Source organism: Rana temporaria, chromosome 10 (genome assembly GCF_905171775.1).
Source record: "Rana temporaria chromosome 10, aRanTem1.1, whole genome shotgun sequence".
Lineage (NCBI taxonomy): Eukaryota > Metazoa > Chordata > Amphibia > Anura > Ranidae > Rana > Rana temporaria.
In genome coordinates, this window is record NC_053498.1 from 92,266,007 (window position 1) to 92,293,932 (window position 27,926).

General features: G+C 39.6%; 1 protein-coding gene across 1 annotated transcript; it reads left to right on the plus strand.

Annotated features, from left to right (window-relative positions):
• The first annotated feature begins 2,449 nt into the window (after nucleotides 1-2,449).
• LOC120915308 (toll-like receptor 13) lies at nucleotides 2,450-27,926 on the plus strand. The gene is made up of 3 exons (XM_040325689.1): nucleotides 2,450-2,603; nucleotides 18,159-20,895; nucleotides 26,552-27,926. The coding sequence occupies exons 2-3, from the start codon at nucleotides 18,194-18,196 to the stop codon at nucleotides 26,712-26,714; spliced, it is 2,865 nt and encodes a 954-aa protein (XP_040181623.1). The 5' UTR covers nucleotides 2,450-2,603; nucleotides 18,159-18,193; the 3' UTR covers nucleotides 26,715-27,926.

The following is a 27,926-nucleotide window of genomic DNA, read 5'->3' on the forward strand; positions in this document are numbered from 1 at the left end:
ATGTTTTCTTTATTTTTGTTATAAAAATTTGCAAATAACCCTTCTTCATAAATTTAAGTCAGAATGTATTCTGCTAGATTTTTTGGGTGAAAATAACCAAAATCAGTGTATAATATTTAGTCCGCAGGAAAGTCCACAAAATGTAGGAATATATCTGAAATCCTGGTGTACTTACAGGCTATCTAATTTCTTGAGATCTGAAAATGCCAGGACAGTAGAATTATCCCCCAAATGACCCCTTTTTGGAAAGAATACAGTCCAAGGTATTTACATAGTTACATAGTTAGTCCATCAAGTTCAACCACAAGAAATAAAACAAAAATAATATCGTACAATCACATATACCCAATTTTATACCCACAGTTGATCCAGAGGAAGGCAAAAAACTGAGCTGGCCAGAACCACCTCTGGAGGGAGTCTATTCCACATTTTCACAGCTCTTACTGTAAAGAAACCTTTCCGTATTTGGAGTGAAATCTCTTTTCCTCTACATGTAAAGAGTGCCCCCTTGTCCTCAGTGTTGACCGTAAAGTGAATAACTCAACACCAAGTTCACTATATGGACCCCTTTTATATTTGTACATGTTGATCATATGCCCCCTTAATCTCCTCTTCTCAAGAGTGAATAAATTCAGTTCTTCTAATCTTTCCTCATAGCTGAGCTCCTCCATTCCTCTTATCAGTTTGGTTGCTCTTCTTTGCACTTTCTCCAGTTCCCCAATATCCTTCTTGAGAACTGGAGCCCAAAACTGATTTAGTAAGAGAAGTGACAAATTTTTAAAGTTATTTTTTTTGTCCAAATTTTTTGGAAAATTAAGAAATTAAAATTTTTTTAATTAAGGAAATTTAAAAAAAAAGCTTTTTTTTGTTACATACTGTCTCCAGTGCATATAACTGATGTATAATAATTTTAGATAGTTTTTTTCTTTTTAACACACTGTGACCAGGGCAATACAGTGTTAGTAGCACTGTACTATTCTGAGGAAGGGTTTAAGATTTTTTATTTATTTTACACATTGCTTATACCAATGAATTTAATTGATATAAGCAACCATTTTTACTGAATGACACTGATTCATTCAGTGTCTTTTGTTGTGATTATCTGTGATTGGCCAAAGCTAATCACATGGTACAAATGGACTGTGATTGGCTCTGTCTGTACCATATGATCACTGTGACCAATCACAGCTAGCAATTATATACAATGGATGGCAGGAAAGAAAGCCATCTATTGTTTACAGCTGTCATCTTATCTGCTCTGATTGACACATTGACACTGGCAGCAGGCTGGTATAGTGATCAGTCATTAGACAGATTGCACCGCTGTGCTGCACCTTTTGAGAGGACGTCATATGATCTCTGCTCCGAAGGAGAAAACTACCGCTCAGCTTATAGCAGGTGTTAATTAGGAGCAGAGGTTTCATTTCAATTGGGAGTGGTCCTACAAGAGGCAATCATTAATCTGTTGAACAATAAAAAAAATTAAATATTGTATATAGATAACGATTTATAATAATGATAGCAAGATAGCTAAGAAGGTATGTTCAGTAGTAAAACTTATTGCTGTGTTTGTTTAGCTAGCTACTACTTTTAAACTGGCCACACATGGCTCCAGCTGAATAAACTGAATTTGCACCATTGGGCAGCCCTGTCAGCACCACCCAGTCCAACTAAAGTCGGCTTCAAAATCAATGGAGCGGGTGGAAAATTATGACTGTCATCCCCATGCACCTTGCGCACATTCACCTACACCAAAAGGGCCCGCATTTTGGTGTGGGCATGATTTTTTTTAAGTTTGGTTTGGGTGCATATACAGTATGAGTTCTGTATCCCCCCTCCCAGTCATTGATGAATTGCTCCACCAGACTCTCACCTCTGTCCTCTGGTCCTGGTTTCTCCTTCCTGGGTGAAGTGTCCAGCCAGTCATTGTTATCGGGGGATAGGACTCTGTCAGTGGGAGGATGGAGGTCATTAGTTAAATGGGTGGGGGTCTGTCCAGGAAGGGGGTCTGTCCAGGAAGGGTCATTAGTAGGAGGGGGGAGTCTGTTAGTCATGGCAGGGCTCATTATTTTTGGGAAGCATTCTGTCAGTGGAAGGGGCAGTGGTAGATATTCAGGGGGGTGGGGATCTGTAAGTGGACAGCAGGGGTTGGTGGTTGATATGGCTCTTCCATATAGATATGATAACATGTTTTGCTGTCCCTTTTGTACATGTGCCAAGGGGCAAACAGTTTCCTATGATCATAGGCAGGATTAATAAGTCCACATAAAAAAACGATGTACTTTAGAAATGGCATTCGTCCTGAGTGTGTTGCAGAATGTATGAAATATTCAGTATGGATGCCTGACATTTTTAGAATATGACACAGACTTTTTTACATCACTGCCTCCGTATACAGAGGAGTGACTAGTATTCTTATTTCCGTTAGTTTGAAGCTGTCTGCAGCAGATGTATTACTTCACCATAACTTTATGCTCAGACTTCCTTTGGGAAGTTCACTGCTGACGGGTATACAAGGAAATGAGAACTGCAAATAAAGATACCTATATATATACTTCTAAAAGTAAACCGCAACGAAGTACAGGAAATTTCTAACTTGTAAGGTGAGTAAACAAACTCAATGTCTTTACAGTAGTGGAAAACAACCTGTAACTTTGTATGCATGCCAACAAGATGATTACGAGAGCTAAGCATTCTCATATTATATAGTACAGGTTCTTAACTTGGGACTACCTGTACCCCAGGGGAATTCCTGATCATGTCACTGGTTATTTTTGCTTTATGTATTAAGCTCCTCGCAACAGTTTAAAGTCTTAGAAAATCATGTATAAGACAGATATTGGTAGGTATTTCAGTTATTTCAGTACATAATGGGAAATTTGGGAAATGTTTAAGCACAATTAGTGGCAATAAATGTAACCACACCCAGGTGTACTTGAGATCATGTGTCACACACCAAGGGGTACATAAGTAAATTACTTTTATAAAGGAGTGCAAACTTTTTTTATATTTGAAAATCTGTTTATTAAGGTTTTAGTATCCAAAAACAGTAAGACCACTTTCACACTGAGGCCAGTGTGAATGAATGCTTTCACACTGGGGGAGGGTGCTGGCGGGGCTGTGAAAAACTCCCCTCTTCATTGAAATGATTGGAAAGCTCTTCAAAAGCGCCTGAAAAGTGCTTCAAAAGCACTCAGTTTTTTTACTGGCAGTTTAGAAGAGCCTCAGTGTGAAAGTGGCCTTAAAGCGGAGGTTCACCCAACCTCCGCTTTTCGGAACCCTCCCCCTCTCCCTTGTCACATTTGGCACCTTTCTGGGGGTAGGGGGTGCAGATACCTGTATAAAACAGGTATTTGCACCACTTGCGGGTAAAGACTCCCGCGGGAATCCCGCCCCTTCGCGTCACCCCCTGTTGTGTTCTGGGAAACACACGGCTCCCAGAACACAGCAAGGACCAGTGAGGACAGCGCAGCGCGACTCGCGCATGCGCAATAGGGAACTAGGCAGTGAAGCCGCAGCAGCACTTCACTTACGATTCCTTCACAGAGGATAGCCTCGTACACACGGCCGAGGAACTCGACGTGCCAAACACATCGAGTTCCTCGGCCAGTTCAGCACTGAAGCCGCCGAGGAGCTCGGCGGGACGAGAGCTCCCATAGAACAACGAGGAAATAGAGAACATGTTCTCTATTTCCTCGCCGAGCTCCTCGTCGGCTTCCTCGGCCGAAAGTGTACACACGACCAGTTTCCTCGGCAGAATTCAGCCAGAAACTCGGTCGGAAGCTGAATTCTGCCGAGGAAACTGGTCGTGTGTACGGGGCCGATGGCTGCGGGGGAAGCTTAGGCTGCCGACGTCGGGCGCGACCTGGACAGGTAAGTGTCCATTTTTTAAAAGTCAGCAACTGCAGTATTTGTAGCCGCTGGCTTTTAAGAAAAATAATTCCATTGAACCTCCGCTTTAATTTACAAAAAACAAACATACTGTATAACAAACATTCACAGAGATGAACCCATGCAGGGGCCAATGATATAAACAGACAGAGGTCTAAAATCCACAAGAGGGCTACCTCCATTAAATGTGGAGGTGCAGCTCATATCAATGACATTATACACCCGCAGAACCAGTAAAAATGCAAATAATGCAAGCATGTAAATCAAAGGAGTGATGTTACACATAGAATATTGGAGAAAGTTAAAAGAGATAAGCATCCCCCTGTGGACATGTCAGCAGTGGAGGGCTCGGCTAGCCATTTAGATCATACTTTGTCATATTTTCTGGTGCAAATTCTGTTGAGATACGTATCCTTGTACAAGGGTCGACTATTGTTCACCAATTGTTTCCAAAATGTGGTAGGAGAAGAGGTATTTTTCCAGTGTAATGTTATCACTTTACTAGCATAAAAGAGTGGCAAACTAACCCAGATGTGTATGGCCACAGTGGGTACAATGTGTTCAATCAGGCCTAGTAAACATATATGCATGGAAAATTTTATAGGAACCAATGACATTTTATTTACCAGGCACAACACTTAAATTGTATTAAATAATAGGAGAGGTAACTGTCAGCGCAGATACAAAGTACATGTATAGGTAGGGGTATGGTGATTAGTCCATTAGAAATAATAGTCACAGGCAGTTCAATGGTTAAAAATGCAGGTGATTTGGCTGTTCAATGGCGGCTGCTGTCCTCAGAGAGCTGACTCTGTGGTAAACAAAAGAGGGGTAGAGAAAGGAAGCGCCACCTAAGTGCAGTATTAAAGAGGTTCTTTTAATGACACATTGTACAAAACACACTTACAAGAAGGTAAGGAAAGAAGGCTCATCTGTAACATCCTGTAGTCCTCGTCCCGGATCCATGGGCTGCTTAAAAGTGAAGATAGCAGAATGTGTGGAGTCTTCAGGCTTGTCCTGTGGCCATCAGGACAAGCCTGAAGACTCCACACATTCTGCTATCTTCACTTTTAAGCAGCCCATGGATCCGGGACGAGGACTACAGGATGTTACAGATGAGCCTTCTTTCCTTACCTTCTTGTAAGTGTGTTTTGTACAATGTGTCATTAAAAGAACCTCTTTAATACTGCACTTAGGTGGTGCTTCCTTTCTCTACCCCTCTTTTCTTTTACTTAAATTGTATTAGACAGTCATGCAGAGAGACTGAGGCTCTAAAGGGAAGATCCCAAATATCTTCCCAATCATCATTATCAAAGTCTGGTATGTCCTGCTGCCACCGAGCCCTAAGTCACTCTAGAGCCGGTAGGGATGCTGTTATTTGATTGGAGTATAGATAGGAGGTAGGTTTCTTAGCACAGTCTCCTACGCCGTAGTATCTTGGGATGCATATTTACGCTGGCCGGTAGGGGCGCTTCCGTATATTTCCGCGTCGAATATGCAAATGAGGTAAATACGCCGATTCAGAAATTTACTTGCGCCCGTCGGATTTAGCTACGCCGTTTACGTAAGGCGTCGGTCCGGCGTAACTTTACCCCTCATAAAGGAGGGGTAAGTCATGTTAAGTATGGACGTCGGAAACGTCGGAACAGCGTCGTATTTTACGTTGTTTGCGTAAGTCGTACGTGAATGGGGATGGGCATAGGTTACGTTCACGTCGACTAAGCATTGAGCCGACGTAACTTAGGGAAAAAATTTGACGTGATACTGAGCATGCGCCGTTCGTTCGTTAGGCGCGTCATTTACGTGGGGTCACTATTCATTTCCATACAACACGCCCCCTACCAGCCTACTTTGAATTACGCGGGCTTACGCCGGCCCATTTACGCTACGCCGCCGTAACTTAAGGCGCAAGTTCTTTGTGAATACGGTACTCGCCTCTCTAAGTTACGGCCGTGTGGCGTATATGAGATACGCTACGCCAGCAGAAACTTAGGCCATTCTTTCTGAATCCGGGCCATAGTGTGCAGAGATATTATAAATAGAAGAAAGTTGTAGCAACAAAAACAATTGGCCAGAGATAATTTGAGAGGTCAGCTTGATGTTGTTTTTGGCGACGGTCCAAACATGCGCCTCCGGAAGCATGTAAAAGTGGGGCAGGGAGGGATTGCGCCACGGGGAGCATTCAGAGAAACGGCCAAAGGGGCGCAAACTTTAATAAGGTTGAGAAACATGACTAAAGTATGTTGCACAGTCTAAATATATCTCTGTATGCTTGTATTACAGAAACATGGATGGGGAAGGAATCATATAGTACAAGTTGGCCAAGTTGGTTTATATAAAAAAGCTTTGGAAAACGTGTACAGATTGATACGTAACACTTTTAGAATTTCAGATATTTGAGATAAGCTTGAGCCAAGCTGACTTTCATTTTGTTGTAAATAAGAAATTACTCATTTAGGGAGCTTGAAAATGTATAAACTAAACACATTCAGCAAAAGTTACATCTAACAGCTAAAAAAAAAACACATCCAGGAGAGAAGCTTGTGAACGCTAAACAAAATGTGGAAATAAAACCTACTTTACATTACATGTCTTAGTGCTTTAGAATAGCATCGGCATCGGCCTTGTCCGGCGTCCGTCTGCGGCCTTGCGTGGGGCCCGTTCAGCCTTGTCGGTGACCATCTGCTGTCTTGCCCGGCGTCCATCGGCAGCCTTGTCCAGCGTCCGTCTGCGGCCTTGCACGGGGTCCATCCAGCTTTGTCGCGTCCATCGGCGGCCTTGTCCGGCATCCGTCTGCCGGGGGTTGCAGCGTTGTGTGTTTGAGTTTGACGAGCTGTACAGAGCCAGATTTCCGGTGTGTTCGACTCCTCTCGGCTTCTCTCGGGTCTCCTCTCATGTGGCTGCGGGCGGAGCCGAGCATGGTCGAGCTTAGCCGAGCCTAGCCGAGTGCCCAGTACACTCTGCTCAGCTCGGTCTTTATCGGTCTTTGTCGGTGGCGCTCTGAGACAGCGAGGATCAGCGTATAACGCACACCCACGATTTTCCCCTGATTTCAAGGGGAAAAAAGTGCGCGTTATACGCCAATAAATACGGTACATAAAAATAAATTGTTCCTAATAAACCCCTATCAACCCCTTTTTATTACCCTAATCAACTGCTTATTTTTATTTTTTAATCATTATAATTTAAACTTTTTTTTCATTTTTATTTGTTACTTCATATTTTTTAGTGTTGCATTAAAAAAAAGCAAAATTGTAATAAAAAGCCTATATTTTATTTGTAAATAACTTCAAAACGCTTTGTACTAGAATCATAATTTTAGTTTAATTGTAGATTGCAGAAATTATTAAACAAAATGTATACATATTATCTACCGTAACACATTATTTTTTCTTGCATGGTAAAATAGATTTCCCATGAGCTGCACATCCACACAGACCCGCTGTAGCATGGTATGTGGCAGCCTCAGCCTGGTCTCCCACCAGGCCAAGCCTCAATGTGTTTCGCTCCGCCCCTCTGAGCTTACTCATGGGGATGGAAACTCCAAGAGTAAGGGGGCAAGAGGGCAGGTTATGTATTAAGGGCCAGTTCACTAAAAATGCATGCACAGTGTTTTTCATGTATTCCAATGGCTCTAGTTGGCTCTAGTTCACACCATGCAGTCAGTTTCCGGTTAGTTTCCAGTGCAGAAACTGACCGGAAACTGACTGCATGGTGTGAACTAGAGCCAACTAGAGCCATTGGAATACATGGAAAACACTGTGCTTGCATTTTGTGCAGAAAAAAAGCACACGGAACTGAACGGAACTGCGTCTGGTGTGAACTTGCCCTTATGCATCATCGGCTGCTGCATAAGTGAGGAAACGAGTGTCGGGTGTGTGTATATCTGGTCATGAAAATTAAATCCTATGAGGCTCCATATGCAGACACAGCAAAAGACCATCTGACATTAAGGGCCAGTTCACACCAGACGCAGTGGGCTTCCAGATTTCGATAAGGCTCCCTCCTGCCACCCCACATCCACTGGGGCAGGGTTGTGGGGAAGAGGCCCGTGTCCTCATCAACATGGAAACAAGGTGTTTTGTCAGGCCCCTACTCCCCGACAAAGCACCTCCTCATGTTGAGGGCAAGTGGCCTGGTATGGTTCAAAGGGGGGGGGGTATGCTCATTCTCTCCCCTTTTCCCGACCTCTTGGGCTGCATTCTCAGATAAGGTTCTGGTATGAATTTTTGGGGGGACCTCAAGCCATTTTTTAACATTTTTGGTATGAGCTTGCTTCCAAAATCCATACCAGACCCAAAGGTCTTGGAATGGATTGGAGGGATGGGACCACACACCATTTTTGTTTTTTCCATTTTTTTACTGTTGACTCATAGTTACATAGTAGGTGAGGTTGAAAAAAGTCCATCAAGCCCAACCTATGTGTGTGATTATATGTCAGTATTACCCCTTGTATATACCTGTATGTTGTGGTCGTTCAGGTGCTTATCTAATATTTCTTAAAACCATCGATGCCCCCCGCTGAAACCACTGCCTATGGAAGGGAATTTCACAACCTTGCCGCTCTTGACTCTTTTGTTTACATTTTGTTGACAGCGGGGAATCCATACTTATGGCAGTTATGGTTGTTAGGAGGCCGAGGGGTGTCGGCCCCTTAGCTACCAACAGCCTTGAGCTGAATTGTCACATGTAGCAGTGGTAGGAATACTACTGCTCACATCCAGCTGCAGCCAGAGGGCCGATCTGTGTTAAATTAAGGTGCGAAAACATATGTTAAATACTGAAAAAAAATTTACTCATGCTGTATTTAACATGTTTTACTTGTAAAATACAGGTTCCGGAGTTAAATACAACACAAGTTATTTTAAACCAAATACTCATGTGGTATTTAACTCTTAGTAAACTTAGGTCATTGCAAGGTTGTGTTCTCTATGCAGCAAAATAAAAATAATGAATAGTGTACCTTTTTTTTCTATTTTATGACAGTATTTCCGCTAATCAGAAGTTTCTCTTTTCTTTGTTCAATTTGTATCATGTAGTTCTGCTTTTTTGCAAAGTTCCAAGAAAAAAAAAAAATCACTTAGAAAAAGGGAAATGTCACATGGGTCCTGAATGATATATATTAGTTTTGCAATTTGGGAATTTTTGTTTAGACTTGTTGGTTATAGTTTGACTGTGAAAGGTTACTACTTTTTTTGATACAGCTGACGGAAAATGTTATGTGTCAGCAAAATCCCCGCTTGTGGAAAAAATGTCAGTGCATCACTAAGCAAACTATTTTTATAGCTTTCTCTACCTTATGAGGCATGTTTTACACTCGGAATTACTGTATTCAGATGCTCAGACTAAAAGTAAGTTGGAACAGATTTGTTCAATAATTTTCACAAACTTAAAAATCATAAAAAGTAAAGCGCAACACTACTAAAGAAAAAAGGTTATAAGAAAATAAATGAGAAAGGAGAATAAAAAGGTTCCTCATATTTCTACATGCACAATCCCCTTATAAACACACACTAGTTATATTAAAAACATAAATAGTGTAAAAAAAATGTATACAATCCCATACAAATGTATAAAAATAATGTGACAAAATTAAATACTTTATATAAAAACACATGTGATGGAAAAATATTATTGGTTATCACCACAAAAATATCTCCTAAAAAATTATATATATCAGTGTACCCCAGATCAACAATTATTTATTAAATCTATCCCCCAGAATTGTAATCCAGTAGGGTCCCTGTTGTGTACTTTTCTAGAATACTTAGATAAAAAATGCTTCTGATATCTTAGAGATATTGTAAACATGTTCTTGTATTCTCTTTCTTTAATTTGCTTTTTGTACGACCTATATATTGCATCCCGCAAGACCACAGAAGGCAGTACACCGCCCCCTTTGTGTCGCATGTCATGCAATCATTGATTGTAAATTCTTTCCTGGTGACCTCAGATATAAAAGTTGTTCTCTTTTTCTTATTGCCTATAGTAGCATTACAGCCCTGACATCTGCTAAATGCATAGAATTAATTTTGTTGAAAAAAGTTCTACCCTGCATGGGGGGCTCCATAACTGATCTGACCACTTTGTCCCTCACCATGGGAGCCCTTTTGTAAATGAACCTTGGTTTTTCTGGTAAGATACTCCTTAATTGTTTGTCCGCCCTAAGAACAGCCCAATATTTGTTTATCCTTTCCACTTTCTTATGTTGGTAATTGAAATCAACACCATTTCAGTGGAAGGGAGCTGTCCTGTTAATCCCTTCTGGCGACTTGCAAAAAACTATGACCGGAGCACCTTTTTATAGACCTTTACTGGGCAATCCTGAATGATTGCCCTGGATTCTGGAATGTTCCTGTAATATTACAAAATATTAATTAAAATATATTTAATCAAATTAATTTGAAACCAGACCACTGAATTGGATAAATAACGGCCACGGCTTTATTAATGTTTTTTAGCAAATTACAAATAAAACATAAGTAATAATACTTTAAATAATCTCATATCAAAGTACAGAATATTTCAAACATTTAGGCAAAATAATTCATTATTTTCACATACGTTATTTCTTTCCCCCAAACGGCAGGCGAAATGATGAACATACCGCCTGGCACCTAACCCCTAGCCCGCGGCTTGTTCAATGCAAGAGATCGCAAAAAAATCGGTCTTAAGTATATCTAATCCTATGTCGGACAAGTGAATCCTGTAATCTCTGTAGAGTCCAGACAAACCTCCCTCCATCTCCACATGTCTAAAAGAGAATCCTACCGGGTGGACTAGAATTTGTGTATGTTTCGATTAATTGTTTTTCAGATTTTTTCGAATGGTCTCAATGTATGAATCTAGCCAGCGAAGACTTTGTATAATCTCTGAAAATACAACTATTAGGAGAAAATAGGTGTATTTGTAGAATAGAATGTTGAATACTAAAGATCAGATCCAATGTTTTAACTAGACCAATATCAATGCCTCCTAAATAATGATAACATAATAATGATAACATAAGGCTGAGGCCAATAGTTGAACAATCTTCCTATCTCAAAATGCAAGTCACTCCAACTCATTCCTCTCCAGCCACTCCATAAAACTTAAAATAATGCAGGATCCAGATTCAAGTTGGCTGTATAACTTCTTGCAGTCGCTCTCTTCTTAACCCAAAATATGTAGGAGTAGCCGAGAATCCATGCTACATATGGATGACCTGCAAATATTAAACAAATTGGTTAGGATGAATATATAACTTATATGAATTCGAACTCCATCTACCTAACCTCTTAATATTTTCCTCCCTGAATTCCAGTTTGGCTGCTTCTGTAGCTGCGCCTATTCAGAAAGAATTTGTGGACAGTTGTAAGTGTTGTAAATTTAATGCTGATAAACATCTCTTCAAGACACAGTTGAACTGAAACCTAGTCAGAGGTGATCCATTTGCATGGATAAACAACAGTTCCTGAGTAGTAGGTCTACTGAACAAGTATTGTCGTAAAACATATTTTGGATTTGGGACAAGAGTTCAATGAAATCCATTGACCTCTGCCAAAACGATAATTCTTACTTTTGGACAGGAAGACTCTAAGTTGTCTATCCCTAATTATTAGGGTCTTAAATTAAAAAGTTGCAAAAAACACACGCCGATATTCTCTAGCCAAGGTAAGTGAGACTGACGCCTAACTACATGGCTCCTCTTTCCCTGGCCCTGTTGATGTACCTATGGCTAAAAACCTCCCCTTTGGATTCCCTAGTTGGACCAAGTGCCCAGTGATTGCCCTTACCCCGGCAATACGGCACACGATACACAAGGCTGAGAACACTTGTTTCCTTGTGCCCCAGTAATTTGCATACTTTTATTGCAGTAATGGTAAGGACCCCTTGGGGTGTCTTGATTGTCCGTTGGTCACCCTGGTGATTGGTTCTCCTAATCCCCTACCTCCCTAATTCCTTGTCTTCCCTTTGCATGACACCCCACTCCTTGCTCACGCTGCTGTTTCCTTACCCTGGCCACCAATTTCACTGTTTCACTTGCCCCTATGCCGCCCCCCCCCCCTTACCCAACACTCCCCCACACAACCCTTCCCCTTCTTTCTCCCCCTCTACCCTTCCCTCACCCAACACACCTCATACATAAACCCCCCTCCTTTTCCTAGGCACATCCTGCATCACCTCACGATCCATCACCCACCCACCCCCTCCTTTTCTCCCCCCCCTTCCCTCCATCGTTATCCTGCTTGTTCCTCTTTTCTTCCATTTTTCCCCCCCCTCCCCCCTCACTTAATTTTTAAACTTACCTTCATCTAAGTTCATTCCAAATCAATTTTTCCCCCCCTTTTTTCCCCCCAATTCAATCTACCTTCCCCTCTTTCCCACCCCCCCTCTCCTCCCCCCTCCCCTTCCTTTCCTACACCCTTACCTCCCCACACCTATGTTCCCCTTCCCTTCCCCCCCCCCAATTCCCCCCCCCCGGTCCTACCTCACGCCCACCCTCATTCATTTTACCCATCCCCTTCCAACACCTCTCAGTTTCTGCCCTGTCCCCTTTTCTATTCCCCCTGTCCTTCCCTTTCCCCCTTTTTTTTTCCCCCTTCCGCCCTCCTCTTTCCCTCCCCTTTTTTCCCCTCCCCCTCTCCTTTTCCCTTCCCCCACTCACCCTACTTTTGCACATTGTATCTGATACTCACCCCCTCTTTTTTCCTCCCTCCCTCCCCCCTTCCCACCCCTCCTCCCCCCCCCCCCCCCGCCTTTTTCTTTTTTCCCCTCCCTTCCCCTTCCCTCACCTCCCGTCACTTACACACACTTCCCCTCACCCACTGGTGACCCACATTTCAATAATTAATGGATCATTCCCTGCATATTTTATTGATTTTACTCCTCACCTTAATAGAGCCCGTCCTAATAAAAATCCCCCTCCATGCGCCAAGGAAGGCTTAAACCAGGCTCCGCGCTTGATCACATGACCAACCTGGGTGAGTGCTCTGCTCCATTATATAACGCATTGTATTGATTTCTACATAATGTATACACGCATTGTATATTTTGCTTGTTTATTTATATGTTTATGCATACTTTTTAGAAAATCTCCTCCTGAAGAAGCGGTAAATCACTGCGAAACCGGTCAAGGTCATCGATTCCTTACATTAAGACACAGTTTGTTTTTTGCTTTCTGATGTGTAATGTGGGGCTTGTTCTTAAACTGTCTTTGTATTGTACCTATTTTTTGTTAAATAAATATTGTTATCTTTTATCAGACCGTCTCTTATCAGTGCCGCGAAAAGTCCCCACCAAAATCCCTTCCCTTTCCCCTTGACCTAAATGCTGACGTTCATTGGCCCCAAGCAGCCAATGTTGTCAAATTATTCTGGTCTCACTATTCTACAAAATTAAAAAAAACAGCTATAAACATAACAGACTCATAAGCAGAAGAACAAACCATATGAATTACACCGCACAAAACGGAAAATAAACTTAACCGCTTCAGCCCCAGGCCATTTTGGTGGTCAAAGACCAGGTCACTTTTTGTGATTCGGCATTGCATCAATTTAACTGACAATTGCGTGGTCGTGCAACGTGGCTCCCAAACCAAATTTATGTCCTTTTTTCCCTCATAAATAGAACTTTCTTTTGGAGGTATTTGATCACCTCTGTGATTTTTATTTTTTGTGCGATAAACAAAAAAAGAGCAACAATTTTGAAAAAAAAAACAATATTTTTTACTTTTTGCTATAATAAAGATCAGAAAAATATATATAAAAAAACATTTTTTTCCACAGTTTAGGCTGATACGTATTCTTCTACATATTTTTGGTAAGCGTTTATTGATTGTAAATTTTTTATTTATTTTTTATTAAAAACAAATTGTAAAAAATAAAAGGTAAAACTACTGACACATGTGCCACTGTCACATGAGATTAAAAAAAGGATCGGTAATCGGTATCGGTGAGTACTTCAAAAAAGTATCGGTACTTGTACTCGGTCTTAAAAAAGTGGTATCGGGACAACCCTAGTGATCTCCTTGACCAACTAACCGGCGACAACTCCTTGGTCAGCTCGCACAATAACCACAAGATATTTCTTTTGTTGTGGTACTTTATTTATTTTTTTGGTTCAACATGTTTACTTCTGCTGTATGAACACATTCAACCCATGTGGGTCAGTGATTTCATTCTACTACAAAATGTTGGACATGTCCTGTTATATGTCTTTTTACAAAATAAAGATTATACAAAAAAAAATGCATAAATATTTGAAAAGCGTGCTAGTAAGAAAAATAAATACATAAGAGATGAATATTAACAACACCACTAAAGTGATCATAAGTGCCTGTGCTTTTAAATACAACAGTCCAGCAAATGTCCCAACGAAGAAAACATTTCTTGGAATTTTCCACTGATAGTGATACTCAGTGCAGCAAGCAAAGCGTGATGTATCCACAGTGTAGATTCTTCACCACTATGCACTCGCCAGAAGGTTAATAATCAATAGCCTAACAAAACACTCCAGCCTCAAGGGACATCCACAGATTGCTTTTTAGAGTAGATAGCATGCACCCAGAGAGGAGCCCTGTTTGAAAGACACTTATCACATGGAGCCCAAAATATAGTATATAGTGTAGTATTTATTTGCCATATGGGTCAACCATTAAAATCAAAACATAAAATCTACATAAAATAAACAAACATGTGCGGTCAGACTTACTAAAATGGCCACCGATCCGAGACTCAGAAATGGCAGCATGATGTCAACGCGTAAGACACCAACCAACGAGTTTAATGCACATGCACATCCTCAGGAGAAATGCCTATTGCTGATGTTGATCCTATCCTCTTTAAATAGCCTGTGGACTTGGCGAGAATCAGAAAAAATACACAACATTTGTTGCGGGCCAAAATAAAGTACCATTTTGTGGGCTAAAAGAGGAAGAGCCATTTTATTGTGAGTCAGAAAGAACTCACCATTTTATCATGGGCCATAAGTAGCACCCACCATTTTAATAGAAAACTACCATATTCTCATAGCTCATAAAGAAGCCTCTGATGCAGGGGAAAGACAGATTACTACATATTCACATCAAACAGATAGCAGCCATAAAGAGACCAATATCAAAAACAGAAATATTGTGTTAGACAAAAATATATTTAAAACCCACACCAACAATAAAAGGAAAAGTACTCCTAAAAAACTCATATGTACTTTACCCACTGACACACTAATAATAAGCAGGCTATTTAAGTACCTCTCTAACAAATTCACCTTAAAACTTTAAAACAGTGCAGTATAAATTGAGCGCAGAGCAGGCATAGAATACACCCTCATAGCACAGATATACATCTGACATTAAACGCAATGAACATAACAGCCTTAAAAATAAAATCAAAATAAATGAAGAACATTTAGTAATAACCTTAACAATTCACATAAAATAGAATTAAAAAGAAAAGGGTACAATATTGACTTTAGCTGTTATCAATGAAACAATTTATATCAATATCGATGTTAAGACCTAGGGGGAACAATGTACGCTTCGCATTAATCCACCTAGTTTCCAACATGGACAGTATTCTACGTTTATTGCACCCTGTCCTATGGGGATGAATCAACTCTACCCCTACAAATTTGATACCAATAGGGTCTCTATGGTGGCACTCTCTAAAATGAGAGAGAGTGCGCCTTTTGATGTTATATAGGTTCTCCCTCAAACAGTTCCTCAATCTCCTGGTTGTCCTTCCTATACAGCATATTGTTATTTATTTGTTTGACTCTCTTAATGAAAAGTTTAGTATACTTTAGTATACAAAAGTCGGTGATGGCACATAGGTGCTGATTTACTAAAACTGGAGAGTGTAAAATCTGGTGCCGCTCTGCATAGAAACCTGTGACACTAATACATTGATCAGTGCTAAAAATGTCTACACTGTTTCTGTACTAATGACACTGGCTGGGAAGGAGTTACCATCAGTTGAGAACAAATGGTTAACTGTGTGCCTAGCTGGTGTTTCAGTGTAGTGGGGGAGGTGCTTTTACTAGTGGAAGGCATGGATCAGTGTTCATGCCTTCTGTGCTGACAGAACAGCTATCTGCCTTGTTTACATAGTAAGATCGCCATTCTGCCTGTGTACCGAATGATCAGCGGGTGGCAGCGGATATCAGGCGCACTTGTGCCTGATATCCCAAAGTGCAGGATCACATATATATATAAGTGATCATGCGTGGCGCGGCCGCCTTGTAGCAGTGAAACTGCTATAGGGTAGTCTGCAAGTGGTTAAAGTGATATTAACCACTTGCCCACCGGGCCTATTCTGGCACTTCTCTCCTTCATGTAAAAATCAAAAAATTTTTGCTAGAAAATTAATCAGAACCCCCAAACATTATATATTTTTTTTTAGCAGACATCCTAGGGAATACAATGGCAGTCATTGCAATACTTTGTCACACCGTATTTGCACAGCGGTCTTACAAGCGCACTTTTTTGGGGAAAATAATCACTTTTTTTAATTAAAAAATAAGACAACAGTAAATTTTGCCCAATTTTTTTATATATTGTGAAAGATAATGTTACGCGAAGTAAAATGATACCCAACATGTCACGCTTAAAAATTGCGCCTGCTCGTGGCATGGCGTCAAACTTTTACCCTTAAAAATCTCGATAGGCGACGTTTAAAAAATTCTACAGGTTGCATTTTTTGAGTTACAGAGGAGGTCTAGGGCTAGAATTATTGCTCTCGCTCTAACGATCACGGCGATGCCTCACTTGTGTGGTTTGAACACAGTTTTCATATGCGGGCGCTACTCGCGGATGCGTTCGCTTCTGTGCGCGAGCTTGTCGGGACGAGGCGCTTTTAAAAACATTTTTTTTGTTTTATTATTTATTTTTATTTAGTTTATAATTTTTTACACTGAAATAAAAAAAAATTGATCACTTTTATTCCTATTACAAGGAATGTAAACATCCCTTGTAATAGAAAAAAGCATGACAGGTCTTCTTAAATATGAGATCTGGGGTCAAAAAGACCTCATATTTAGACTTAAATGCAAAAAAAGAAAAAAAAATTGAAACTGTAATTTTTTCAAATGACAAAAAAAAAATGTTTCTTTAAGACGCTGGGCGGGACTGATGTTTTGACGTCACTTCCGCCCAGCAGAGCTATGGGGACGGGTCGGGGCGTTTTTTCCCTCACTCGCATTCCCCACACAGCTGCCAAACAGACCCGATCGCCTCCGCCTCTACCGACGGCTCCGGTAAGCGGCGGAGGGCGCGGGAGAGCGGTGGGAGGGGTTGCCCCTCTCCCACCACTGATAACGGCGATCTCGCGGCGAATCCACCGTGGAGACCATCGTTATCATTAACAGAACCGCCCACTGAAGAGATGGATATGTCGGTTGTGGCAGCAGCTGCTGCCGTTACCGAGATATCAATCTTTAAAAAAATGACGTATTTTGACTATGGGCGGTGGGCAAGTGGTTAAAGTCTGTTTATTTTTTAAATAACAAACATGCTATCCTTGCCTAGATCCTCCTCTTCTCGGGTCCCTTGCTGGCACTCCTGGCAACTCCCTCTTACAGAGGGCCCCATAGCAAGCAGCTTGCTATGGGGGCACCTGAGCTGAGCCACTGCTCTGTGTGTTCATTCAGACACTGAGCCGCAGCTCGGTCCTGCCCCCTCTCTCTCCTCATGGGTTTACTGAATTTGATTGACAGCAGCGGGAGCCAATGGCACCCACTCTGTTTCTCAGCCAATCAGGAGGGAAAGTATTAGGGGGGGCTGCTGCACACAAAATAATGCATTAAGATAAAAAACCCTCTGCCTTTAAAACCACTTTAATTGAACAAGCTGAAGTTAGAAGCTGATTGGCTACCATGCATAGCTGTATCAGATTTTGCACTCTCCAGGTTTTGTAAACCAACCCCACTGTATTAAATGGTTACTTGTAAAAGGTCTGAAAACAATATAAAAATGCTACATGTGTTAACATTACAAAAATAAAATACATTTTACCAAACACCATTATATTTCCCGTTTATTATCTAAATATTGCCAATTAAATTTAGAATTGTTTTCTTTTATTATTTTTTAGATATATATTTTATATTAGATTAAGGTTAATATGCCTAATTTGATGTTCTAAAAGGAATACTAAAATTCTAAAAGGAGTGATTGTATACCATTTTTAGGATAGACCTAGGAAATACTTTTTCTATCAGATTTTCTTTGAAAATTACAGTTGATGTTAATTTTCCTTATACTTAACCTTTTTACATTTATTTTTCTTTAGATCACAATATATGTTCTGTACTTCCTTATGAAACAATGAAGTCTTCTGACATGAGCTACCATTACTCAATCAAGCATATCATTGAATTTCTCACAGTGACACTGTATATTGCATCACCAATAAAAGCCTTTGGATATGCCAAATGTTTTTTGACCTATAAGAACAGAGGATATGCAAACTGCATAGGACAAGGTGTTATAAATCTAACAGAATCTATTCAGCATCTTTCAAATCAAACTTTATCGTTAAATGTATCACACAATTATATTAATGTAGTAGAGCACAAAGCTTTTTCCCACTTGCCCAAACTTCTAGAGCTTCAGCTGAACAGAAATAAAATTAGCACAATCTGTTCTGGAGCTTTTTACAATCTAGACTCTCTTTACTATCTGGACCTCAGCAATAATTTATTACAGTCATTAAAAACTGTGGACATGAAGCACTTGACAAGCCTTCAAATTCTTTACCTTAGCAATAATAAGTTAAGCACATTTGAAAATTTACGTTTTAATCCCTTAAACGTTTTACAAGAACTTGATCTGTCTTTCAATCAAATTTCAGACTTTACATCTGTGGCTGAAACAGTGAAACAATTGAACCATTTGCACAATCTCAATATGAGCTCCAATTCAATAGCCGATTTACAAAGTAAACAAACTATGTTGGTTCTATCATCGCTGAACATTTTAGACCTAAGCAATAATGTAATATCAGTATTAGATCTTAGTCAACTGTATATGCCTAATCTAACAGGCCTCTATGTGATGAGAAATAATCTGAGTTCAATAAATGGAAGTACTTTTATTAATGCACCCAACTTGTCAGATATTAACTTTGATGAAAACCCTTTAAATATATCAGTACTTCTTAAAATTGAAATCCCCAACTTGACTGGACTCCACTGGTCAAGCATGAGACCTGCACTCGACTATGACTTATCTATTGCTTGCCAGGTTTTTCAGTCCTTTCCCAAATTAAGGATGCTGGACATCAAACATTCAAAGATCTCTGTTTCAAAACTGCACATCATCGGTGGATGCACTAACCTAACTTCACTTATTCTTTCAACAAGTCCGCTTGAAAAATTAGTAAACACAGAACTTCAGGCTTTTAAATACCTTGAGGTTTTATATCTTGACAAGTGTAAACTCAAAATGATTCATAATACTACATGGATTGGTTTAAACTTTCTTCAAACCTTAGTACTTCAAAGAAATGCCCTATCAAGCTTACCAAATTTCTTGTTTAGTCCTTTAATCAATCTTCGGTATTTAGACTTGTCAAAAAATCATTTAACCTACATCAACCAAGAAGCATTCAAAAGTTTACACAAACTAACCCACCTTCTTCTGAAAAGCTGCAAAATTGCAGTTATTACCAAGGACAGTTTTTACCATTTATGGAATCTGAGATACTTGGATGTTCAAGAGAATAGCATATCATTGGTGAAGAGTAAGTCCTTTAAAGAACTGAATAGGCTTGAGACACTTTTATTGTCAGGAAATAAAATTCAAACAGTACAGAAGTTTGGATTAGAAGGGCTCAAGGCATTGAAGACTCTTTCTTTATCTAATAATATTATTTACAGATTCACAGATAATATTTTTACAGGGTTAACATCTCTGATACATTTGAATATAAGCAGAAACCAATGGTCTTTTAATAAATATGAATCTACGAGACCATTTGAGATGCTTAAAGTCTTGGAAATATTAGATATAAGCTACCAGGTTCGTCGTTATGAAGACAGTGTCCCAGAAACACTGTTTGAAGGCATGGGTTCTCTTAAAAAACTGGACATGAGCGGTATTTCAGTCTCTCTTTTCAAAAATGTCTCATTTTCTCATTTAACAAATTTGACTGATTTGGATTTGTCAGAAACCCTTCATGAGTTAGATCAACATGCCACGGTTGCATTTATTCACAATTTTTTACAAATAAGATACCTTAAACTTGACAATAACAAAATCAAAGACCTACCAGAAGATACATTTGCTAATTTCAGATTCTTAGAGAACTTATCATTGAAGAACAACAAACTTAGAAACATTAGTCAGGACCTTCTCATGCCATTGACTAACTTAAATTATTTTGATGCCTACATGAATCCCCTTTCCTGTTCCTGTGAAAACTATTGGTTCCAGAATTGGTCACAATTAAACCCTGACGTGCAAGTACCCTTCATACAATCATACAGTTGTTTTGGCCAAGTAGCACATGACTTGAATTTTGTAAACCAGGACCTCAGCTTTTGTGGAACTGATATCTCTGTGTTCTTTTTCCTCGGAAGTTTTAGTCTAACTTTACTATTCATAGTGACAAGCCTTGTGATGGTGAAGCTGAAGTGGTCTATGCATTACTTTTACCACATGGCCAGAGTGTGGTGTGAATGGAAGCTACAAAAGGAACACAAAATTTACAAGTATGATGCTTTCATTTCATACTGCTCCGATGATGAAGAGTGGGTCATGAAGGAATTGTTATTACACTTGGAATGCAAGGGCAGAAGGAAATTTAAAATATGCTTCAGACCTAGAGATTTTATTCCTGGAGTATACCATATTGACAATATTCAGGATGCCATAAATAATAGTCGTAAAACCCTATGTGTAATCAGCAGAAACTACCTGGAAAGCCAGTGGTGCAGACTGGAGATTGAAATGGCTTGTTCTAAAGTTTTCTACCAAAGAGAGGATGTACTGCTTGTGGTATTTTTGGAAAATATTCCTGATTACAGGTAAAATTATATATTTTATGTATAAATATCAACACCAGGTTTTGTACCACCACTGGGTTGTGGAACAAAACCTGGAAACTTTGTAAAGCAATCCCCCTTGACACTCATAATGAACATGTCAATCTTTTACCTAGCATTATCCTGAGCAGTAATTTACCCATCTTGCTGTATATTATAATTTTACTGTATATGCTTGTTTCAAGTAGCAAAACAATTATAATGCTTCCTCATAAATTATTCCTAGGAATAATGAGAACAAACATTGAGTGACTGTTCACGACCAAGGCAAGGTTAGAAGAGATCAACCCACAAGGTTTCCTGGAAACCCCGGGCAAACAGGCAGAGTATCTAATCCTGCCCTATTGACTCCAAAACACAATAATCTGCTGTGTATAGAGTCAACCTTTAACCCAAGGGAAATGAGAGGTTATACAGTTAATTAATAAAATACAAAAAAAGTTGTTTTTTTTGTTAGTGTCATCCCATTATTAAGGTGAAATTCTGTAAAAACCTCTAGGTGGAAGTCATTGCCATTGCATAGCAATCTGTGGAATTTCTTACTTTTTAAAGCTGCAATTCTAACTTTCAAATACAGAAGTTACACCAAAGCTACAGATACCATTTAGATGACCATTATTACTGTTTAATTGTAACATATACATATCCAGTAACAGAGTACAGTATGTGAAACCAACAATAAAACAACATGATATTCATTGTCAGCAATTCTGCCCTGACATCTTTCTTAGCGCTTTTCTGAGCTGGAGGGTCCATGTGGAGGAGCTGTTAAAAATTAAAATGTGCCACAGCTCCAATAACTTTCAGTCCCTGCAGTAGCAGTTCATTTTAACATGCACACATTGCTGTTTGTGTGTATTAATATTAAAGCAGCAGTGTTAAACCCAGTTCTTAGATTGTGATAGCTACAGTGCCTTGAAGAAGTATTCACACCCCTTGAAATTTTCCACATTTTGTCATGTTACAACCAAAAATGTAAATGTATTTTATGTGATAGACCAACACAAAGTGACACATACAGTATCTCACAAAAGTGAGTACACCCCTCACATTTTTGTAAATATTTTATTATAGCTTTTCATGTGACAATACTGAAGAAAATACACTTTGCTACAATGTAAAGTAGTGAGTGTGCAGCTTGTATAACAGTGTAAATGTGCTGTCCCCTTAAAATAACACACAGCCATTAATGTCTAAACCACTCGCAACAATAGTCAGTACACCCCTAAGTGAAAATGTCCAAATTGGGCCCAAAGTGTCAATATTTTGTGTGACCACCATTATTTTCCAGCGCTGCCTTAACCCTCTTGGGCATGGAGTTCAACAGAACTTCACAGGTTGCCACTGGAGTCCTCTTCCACTCCTCTGTGACGACATTATGGAGCTGGTGGATGTTAGAGACCTAGTGCTCCCCCTCCTTCTGTTTGAGGATACTCCACAGATGCTCAATAGGGTTTAGGTCTGGAGACCTGCTTGGCCAGTCCATCACCTTTACCCTCAGCTTCTTTAGCAAGGCAGTGGTCGTCTTGGAGGTGTGTATGGGGTCCTTATCATGTTGGAATACTGCCCTGCAGCCCAGTCTCCGAAGGGAGGGGATCATGCTCTGCTTCAGTATGTCGCAGTACATGTTGACATTCATGGTTTCCTCAATGAACTGTAGCTGGGGGAACATATACCAGTTCCAAAAAAATAAAACAATTTGGCCAGGAGAAATGATTTTTTTTCAGATGCTTAAAGTGGAATATTAATCCAATGTCCTTTAAATTACATCAATTTCAAAGTAAGAGGGCTCTTGGTAGTACAGGCAGCTGGCAACAAGGTGCACATACAAGTCTCATAAAAATAATAAAGTGTAAGGTGCCACGCCCCAAAACAAATCAATACAAAATACAAAAAATATATGATATCTTTATTTATTAATTTATTTTCTTGAAAATACTTTTCGTAATTAGCAGCAGTGGTTAGGGGTTACGAGGTCTGAAAGGGATGGGACAGATATGATTAAACAACCACTGTAATAGGGTTCCTTGAGGGCTTAAAGAATCCCATTATGAGCAAAGTATAGTTTCACTTCAAGAATTGGTTAGGATTTGTCACCTGCATTTAAGGAGATACTTGCCCATGGAGGTTTCTATTCGGTGAAATTATCTGTTCGGACTGAACACTGGTTGTTTGAATGTTTGTTCAAACACAGAAAGCTTGCAGCTGCAAAGTTGTTATCAACCACTGATGCCTCCCAGTCCATTCACTTACATGGCCGGGAACCCTGGCCACATGAGCAAAAGAGCAGGGAACAGATCAGGTTCAGAGCTGTCTTAATGAGAGGGCACACCTAGGCACTGCCCAGGGGCCCCAGCTGCAAGGGGGGCCCCTGCACTTTCCCCAAAGTAGCTGGTCCTTGAGCCCACGCTTCCTCGAAATTGGGGGCCCCATGATAGCACTGAGAGTGATGGATACACAGGCAGGCTGGCAGCGGTGCCCCATGCTGTGCAGAACGATACCTATTATTTCACAGCCAGTAGGGAAGGGCAGGGCCGAAGTACCATTGATGCTCTGACCCCACCCCATGCACAGGGCTCAAAGGCTTCAGGGTAGGAGCTGGAGTGGGAGCTGCTGAGTCGACAGCACTGAGAGCCAAGTAGCATTGTGGATGGTGTTATGGTGAGCCCAGCTGTCCAGCACTGTTTGCACCGAAAGGCTTGGGATGCCCGGAGGGATGCTCCATCTCCATTGTAGGGGCCCCAGAGCATTACTTTGCCCAAGGGCCCATGATGCTGTTAAGACGGCCCATAAGGTTACATAATTTCCTAAACATGGCCACACAGCCAAGCAGTTAAAGGAATTGAACATGTTTATTGTTTCACTTTAAGCATTTAAAGAATCACTACCCCTGTGGAAATTATTGTTTTTGCATTGGTACACATTCCCTAGCTGTGTTTAACACATTTTCTGTGTTTAACACATTCCTAGACACTGGGGTAAAGCTTTTGTATAAGACCTTAGCAAGCTCGTTCTCAAGAATTAATAGACTACTGGTCATGTTAGAATTTTCCTTCTGAATATTCTTATGGTTGTCTCTCTAGGTTAGCCTTTCTAAACATTTTCCACACAAAGGAACCCTTGAAATATTTTTCTGGTCTCAGGGGACCCCTGCTAAAAATTACTATAACTACAACTCATGATAAATTATGGTGATGGTCAGTGGGAAGAATGCTCCTTACACTTGTGGTCATTGGAAAGAATAACCCCCTTACAAAAAGCTAAAACGATCAGCGGTGTCAGTGGGAACTTATCTGAGAGGCAGAAATTGCTCATTGCTCATGGAACCCTAAGTGACAAACCCTGCTCTAGGTGTTCCTACATAAAATGTAAACATATACACAATTGACAATCATCAGCAGACATTTTATAACCTGTCATCAGCAAATGGAACATGGAGTCTTGTCAGAGCTCTGTGTGATTATTATAGCTAATCTAGGTGGTAGATTCAACTTGTTTGTAAAAAACTGTCACAAACATGAGCAATTCAAACCTAACATTTGATGAAAGTATGCAAAAAAATGCATAAACAGGTGAGAATTGCTTACATTTTCTCCTCCCACCTATATAGCATTCCTATTGGTCCTGGATGATTTCATTAATCAGTAGGGAGTCTCGGGAATTCGATCGGGGTTCGCTTTTATGGAATATAAAGATTTACCTATATTTTTCAGATGCCTTTATCTACTGATCACAGTAACAGATGAACTTCATTGTAGGGTAACCTTCATCATATGCTTAGTTTGAATTAACCAGGTTTATTACAAGTTTACTTTGAACAAAACAATTAAGCTTAGGATGTTCCAGGCATGTATACAAAACTGTTCAAACAAGTAAACCTTGCCTCGAAGATCTAATAAATTAAGCAGTGTAATGAGAGCCAAATAGGATAGGATTATGTACAAGTACAGTCGTACACTAATTTCTGAAATCCACATAAGATGCAGAATAGAATAACCTAGATAATAAGATGGTTAAAATACTGTTATTTTCTGGTAATTTTATCATTGTAATATTTAAATACACAATTTATACTTCCTATTTTAGTGTCAGAACTGTTCAAAGAGTAAATCGGTCATTTACAGACCCTGAAGTTGAAGACAATTCATTTTGTCCATTGTTCTTCCTAGTATGGAAATATTTTGCCCATAGTGAACTTATTGAAATCTAAACAGAAAATTAGATACTTTGTGTAATGTAATGGCAGAATAGCTCCCTGCTGTCCTTTGTGTGACTTGCCTAAAATGACTGTTACTTTACAAAAAAGCAAAGCTGTTAGTTGATTTAAAGTTGAGCCCTGGCATATTAGCATAGTGGGGGCAGTGAAAGCTGATGCAGGTATGCACGGGTACCTCTAGACGCAGCACTTTGTACCTACTAGAAGCTTCATATTTTTATACTCCATAGACTGTTGTCTCTTTTGTGAAGGCTCCCCTTTTCTCCTTGCACTTGTGTACACTGTGTAATACTTGTGTAGTTGCAGTAAGGTTTACTGAATATGGGCTTAAAAATTGGCAGGTCTGGAAATCACAATAAATGATTAAAATCACACCAGCATTTTATTCCCAATGTTTTTATACTTTGCCTGAATATAATCATGTATACAACTACCAGTTCACTGAAGAAAGAAAATTAGTGATTTGCTTCTGAATTCATATTCAGTTCATAAGCAGTCATCAGCCTGTAAAAGGCTTACCATTAGTTATGTGAGTGATAAACTTTGGGCAATCCATCACTGTGATGATAAAAAAAATCAGACAAGTGAAAAAAAAAAATTTCCCCAGCTTGATCCAAACAAACTATTTAAAGTAAGCTAAACCTGGTTTAGGCTTTAACAGCAAAACCATTCTTCACCATATCAGTGCAGATGGTGAATGTATGTGATTATGGACAAAGCAAAGCGATCATCAGGCCAGTGTTGACATGGTGATCACGTGGCTTTGTTGGTAATAAAAAAAAACATGTCATTGCCATGAAAACACTGATCACATTAATAAACATAGGGCTAGGGTTACCATTGGGGTTAGAATTAGAGTTAAAGTTAGGATTGGGTTTGTATCATAAGGGCTATCATTAAAATCCTTTGTGCCACATGAATAGGTCCAGGGTATTGAAAGGAGCTTCTCCAATCATCATGAGCTTTTTCAAGGCCATTGCAGCCTTTATAAAACAGCTTTTTCTTCCCTATCGACTTCAGTACCTTTCATTGACAAGTAAAATTTCACCAAAATTTTAAATGTCTGAAACTTTGCCAAAAATGTTGGCAAAGACAAACCTGCAATTTTTCTCATCCCTACATGATATTCTAATTTTTCAAGTTTCACCTGTATATAATTCAGATACAAAAATATGTTGGGCGTCCTTTTAATTTCTAATTGTAATCTAAACTTTGCATATGAATTATGAATGGAACGTGTTTTTTTTTTTTCTTTTCTGATTTAGAAGCTACCATGCTCTCTTTTATAATGGCTTGCTTTCAGAAATTCCATTATCTATAAAGTTAAGAGACCTTTTATATGATGAAAAATGTTACTGTGTTCTGAGCTTTTACTTATACAGACAGATATCCTCACAGCCTATTATGTTCTTCAATTTCTAGACTTTCCGGCTACCACAAGCTAAGGAAGTTGATCAAGCAGAATACATACATTAACCTTCCTGAAGATCCTCAGGGCCATGAATTGTTCTGGCTCAAGCTGCGGAAAGCATTAGACGTCAGGGTATATGAAGAGGACGGTATCCAGCTTTCTGTAGCTAATTGATCATGTTCATGCTATCAACTGGACTTTTATAATACATTGCAATTAAACATACAGATATGCTGCTATTTTATTCACAAGTATTTTTACACATGAAAATGATAAAAAGAAAACCAAAAGATGAACACAGCTTGAAAGTGTATAGCAGAACTTGGCACTGAGGACAGGAGCCCCGGGTTTTCTACTGACACACTGGGTCTCCTGCAATTATTTCTGCCTTTCAAGATATTACAAACATACTTACAATGAACCTGAACTCCAAATATGAAGGTTTGCTATGTTATGGGGGAACATTTAAAAGATAACGTGTGCCTATGCAGTACCCTGAAAAATCTACCTTTAGTCTTGCATTCCTACTGAAAAAAAAAGCAGGACCATTCCTGGTATGTGAGGGTGTCTGCTCACTGTGCTCCCTCCTGTTGGCTCTGTCATGGGGAAGCAAAACCCTGCCTCTACCAAGATGCATGGCTCCCTCCACACAGAGACATGCAGAACAAGGCATTGGTAAGCCAGTAATGGGGGAAGAACAGTTGTAGGGAGACAACAGGCAAAACCTGTGACTAGTCCATTGCCCTCTGCCTGCATTTTTTTAAAGCCCTGCTTCCAGAGTTTAGTATATCCTTAAGTATTTGTTAAACTTAGGTTGTAAATATTTTTAGTGTATGCAATCTACACTAATAACTTTATTCATAGTTCTTTTGATTTATACTAGGTAAAACATTTAAAAAAAATTGCAATATATGATCAACAAGCTACTAGTTTAATTTAAAAATGAATATTTACTTTTTACTGAAAAAAGGGGATCTTAACCATTTCACGATAAATGAATTACTTAATATGCTCCATATCATCACCACCTGTTAGATACTAGTATGACTTCATTAGTATGACTAGTATGACAATAGCTCAGTTTTCCAAATGAATAGCTAGGAACAGAACAGCTGAAATAAATTCGTTAGGATTGGATTACATTTATTCATATAAAAAACAGCAAATTATAAATACACAGGCTAGCTGTTACTAATGAGTAGGGATGAGCCCACGGTTTGAGTCATCGGTTATTCGTTTGTTCTAAAACGAAGCGAACATATAAAGGCTTTAGCTGGAATTTCGAGCGCCGCAGAATGCCTCATAATGTACTGCGAGATTGCTTTGTGAACTGGTGCGCAGTCATGTTGAAACAGGAAGAGGCCATCCCTAAACTGTTCGCACAAA

Bases quoted from the DNA above. Each gene is read 5' to 3' on its own strand.
- LOC120915308 (XM_040325689.1), top strand. From the start codon at position 18,194: ATGAAGTCTTCTGACATGAGCTACCATTACTCAATCAAGCATATCATT. The intron at 20,896-26,551 runs GTAAAATTATAT...TTCAATTTCTAG, and splicing joins GAAAATATTCCTGATTACAG to ACTTTCCGGCTACCACAAGC.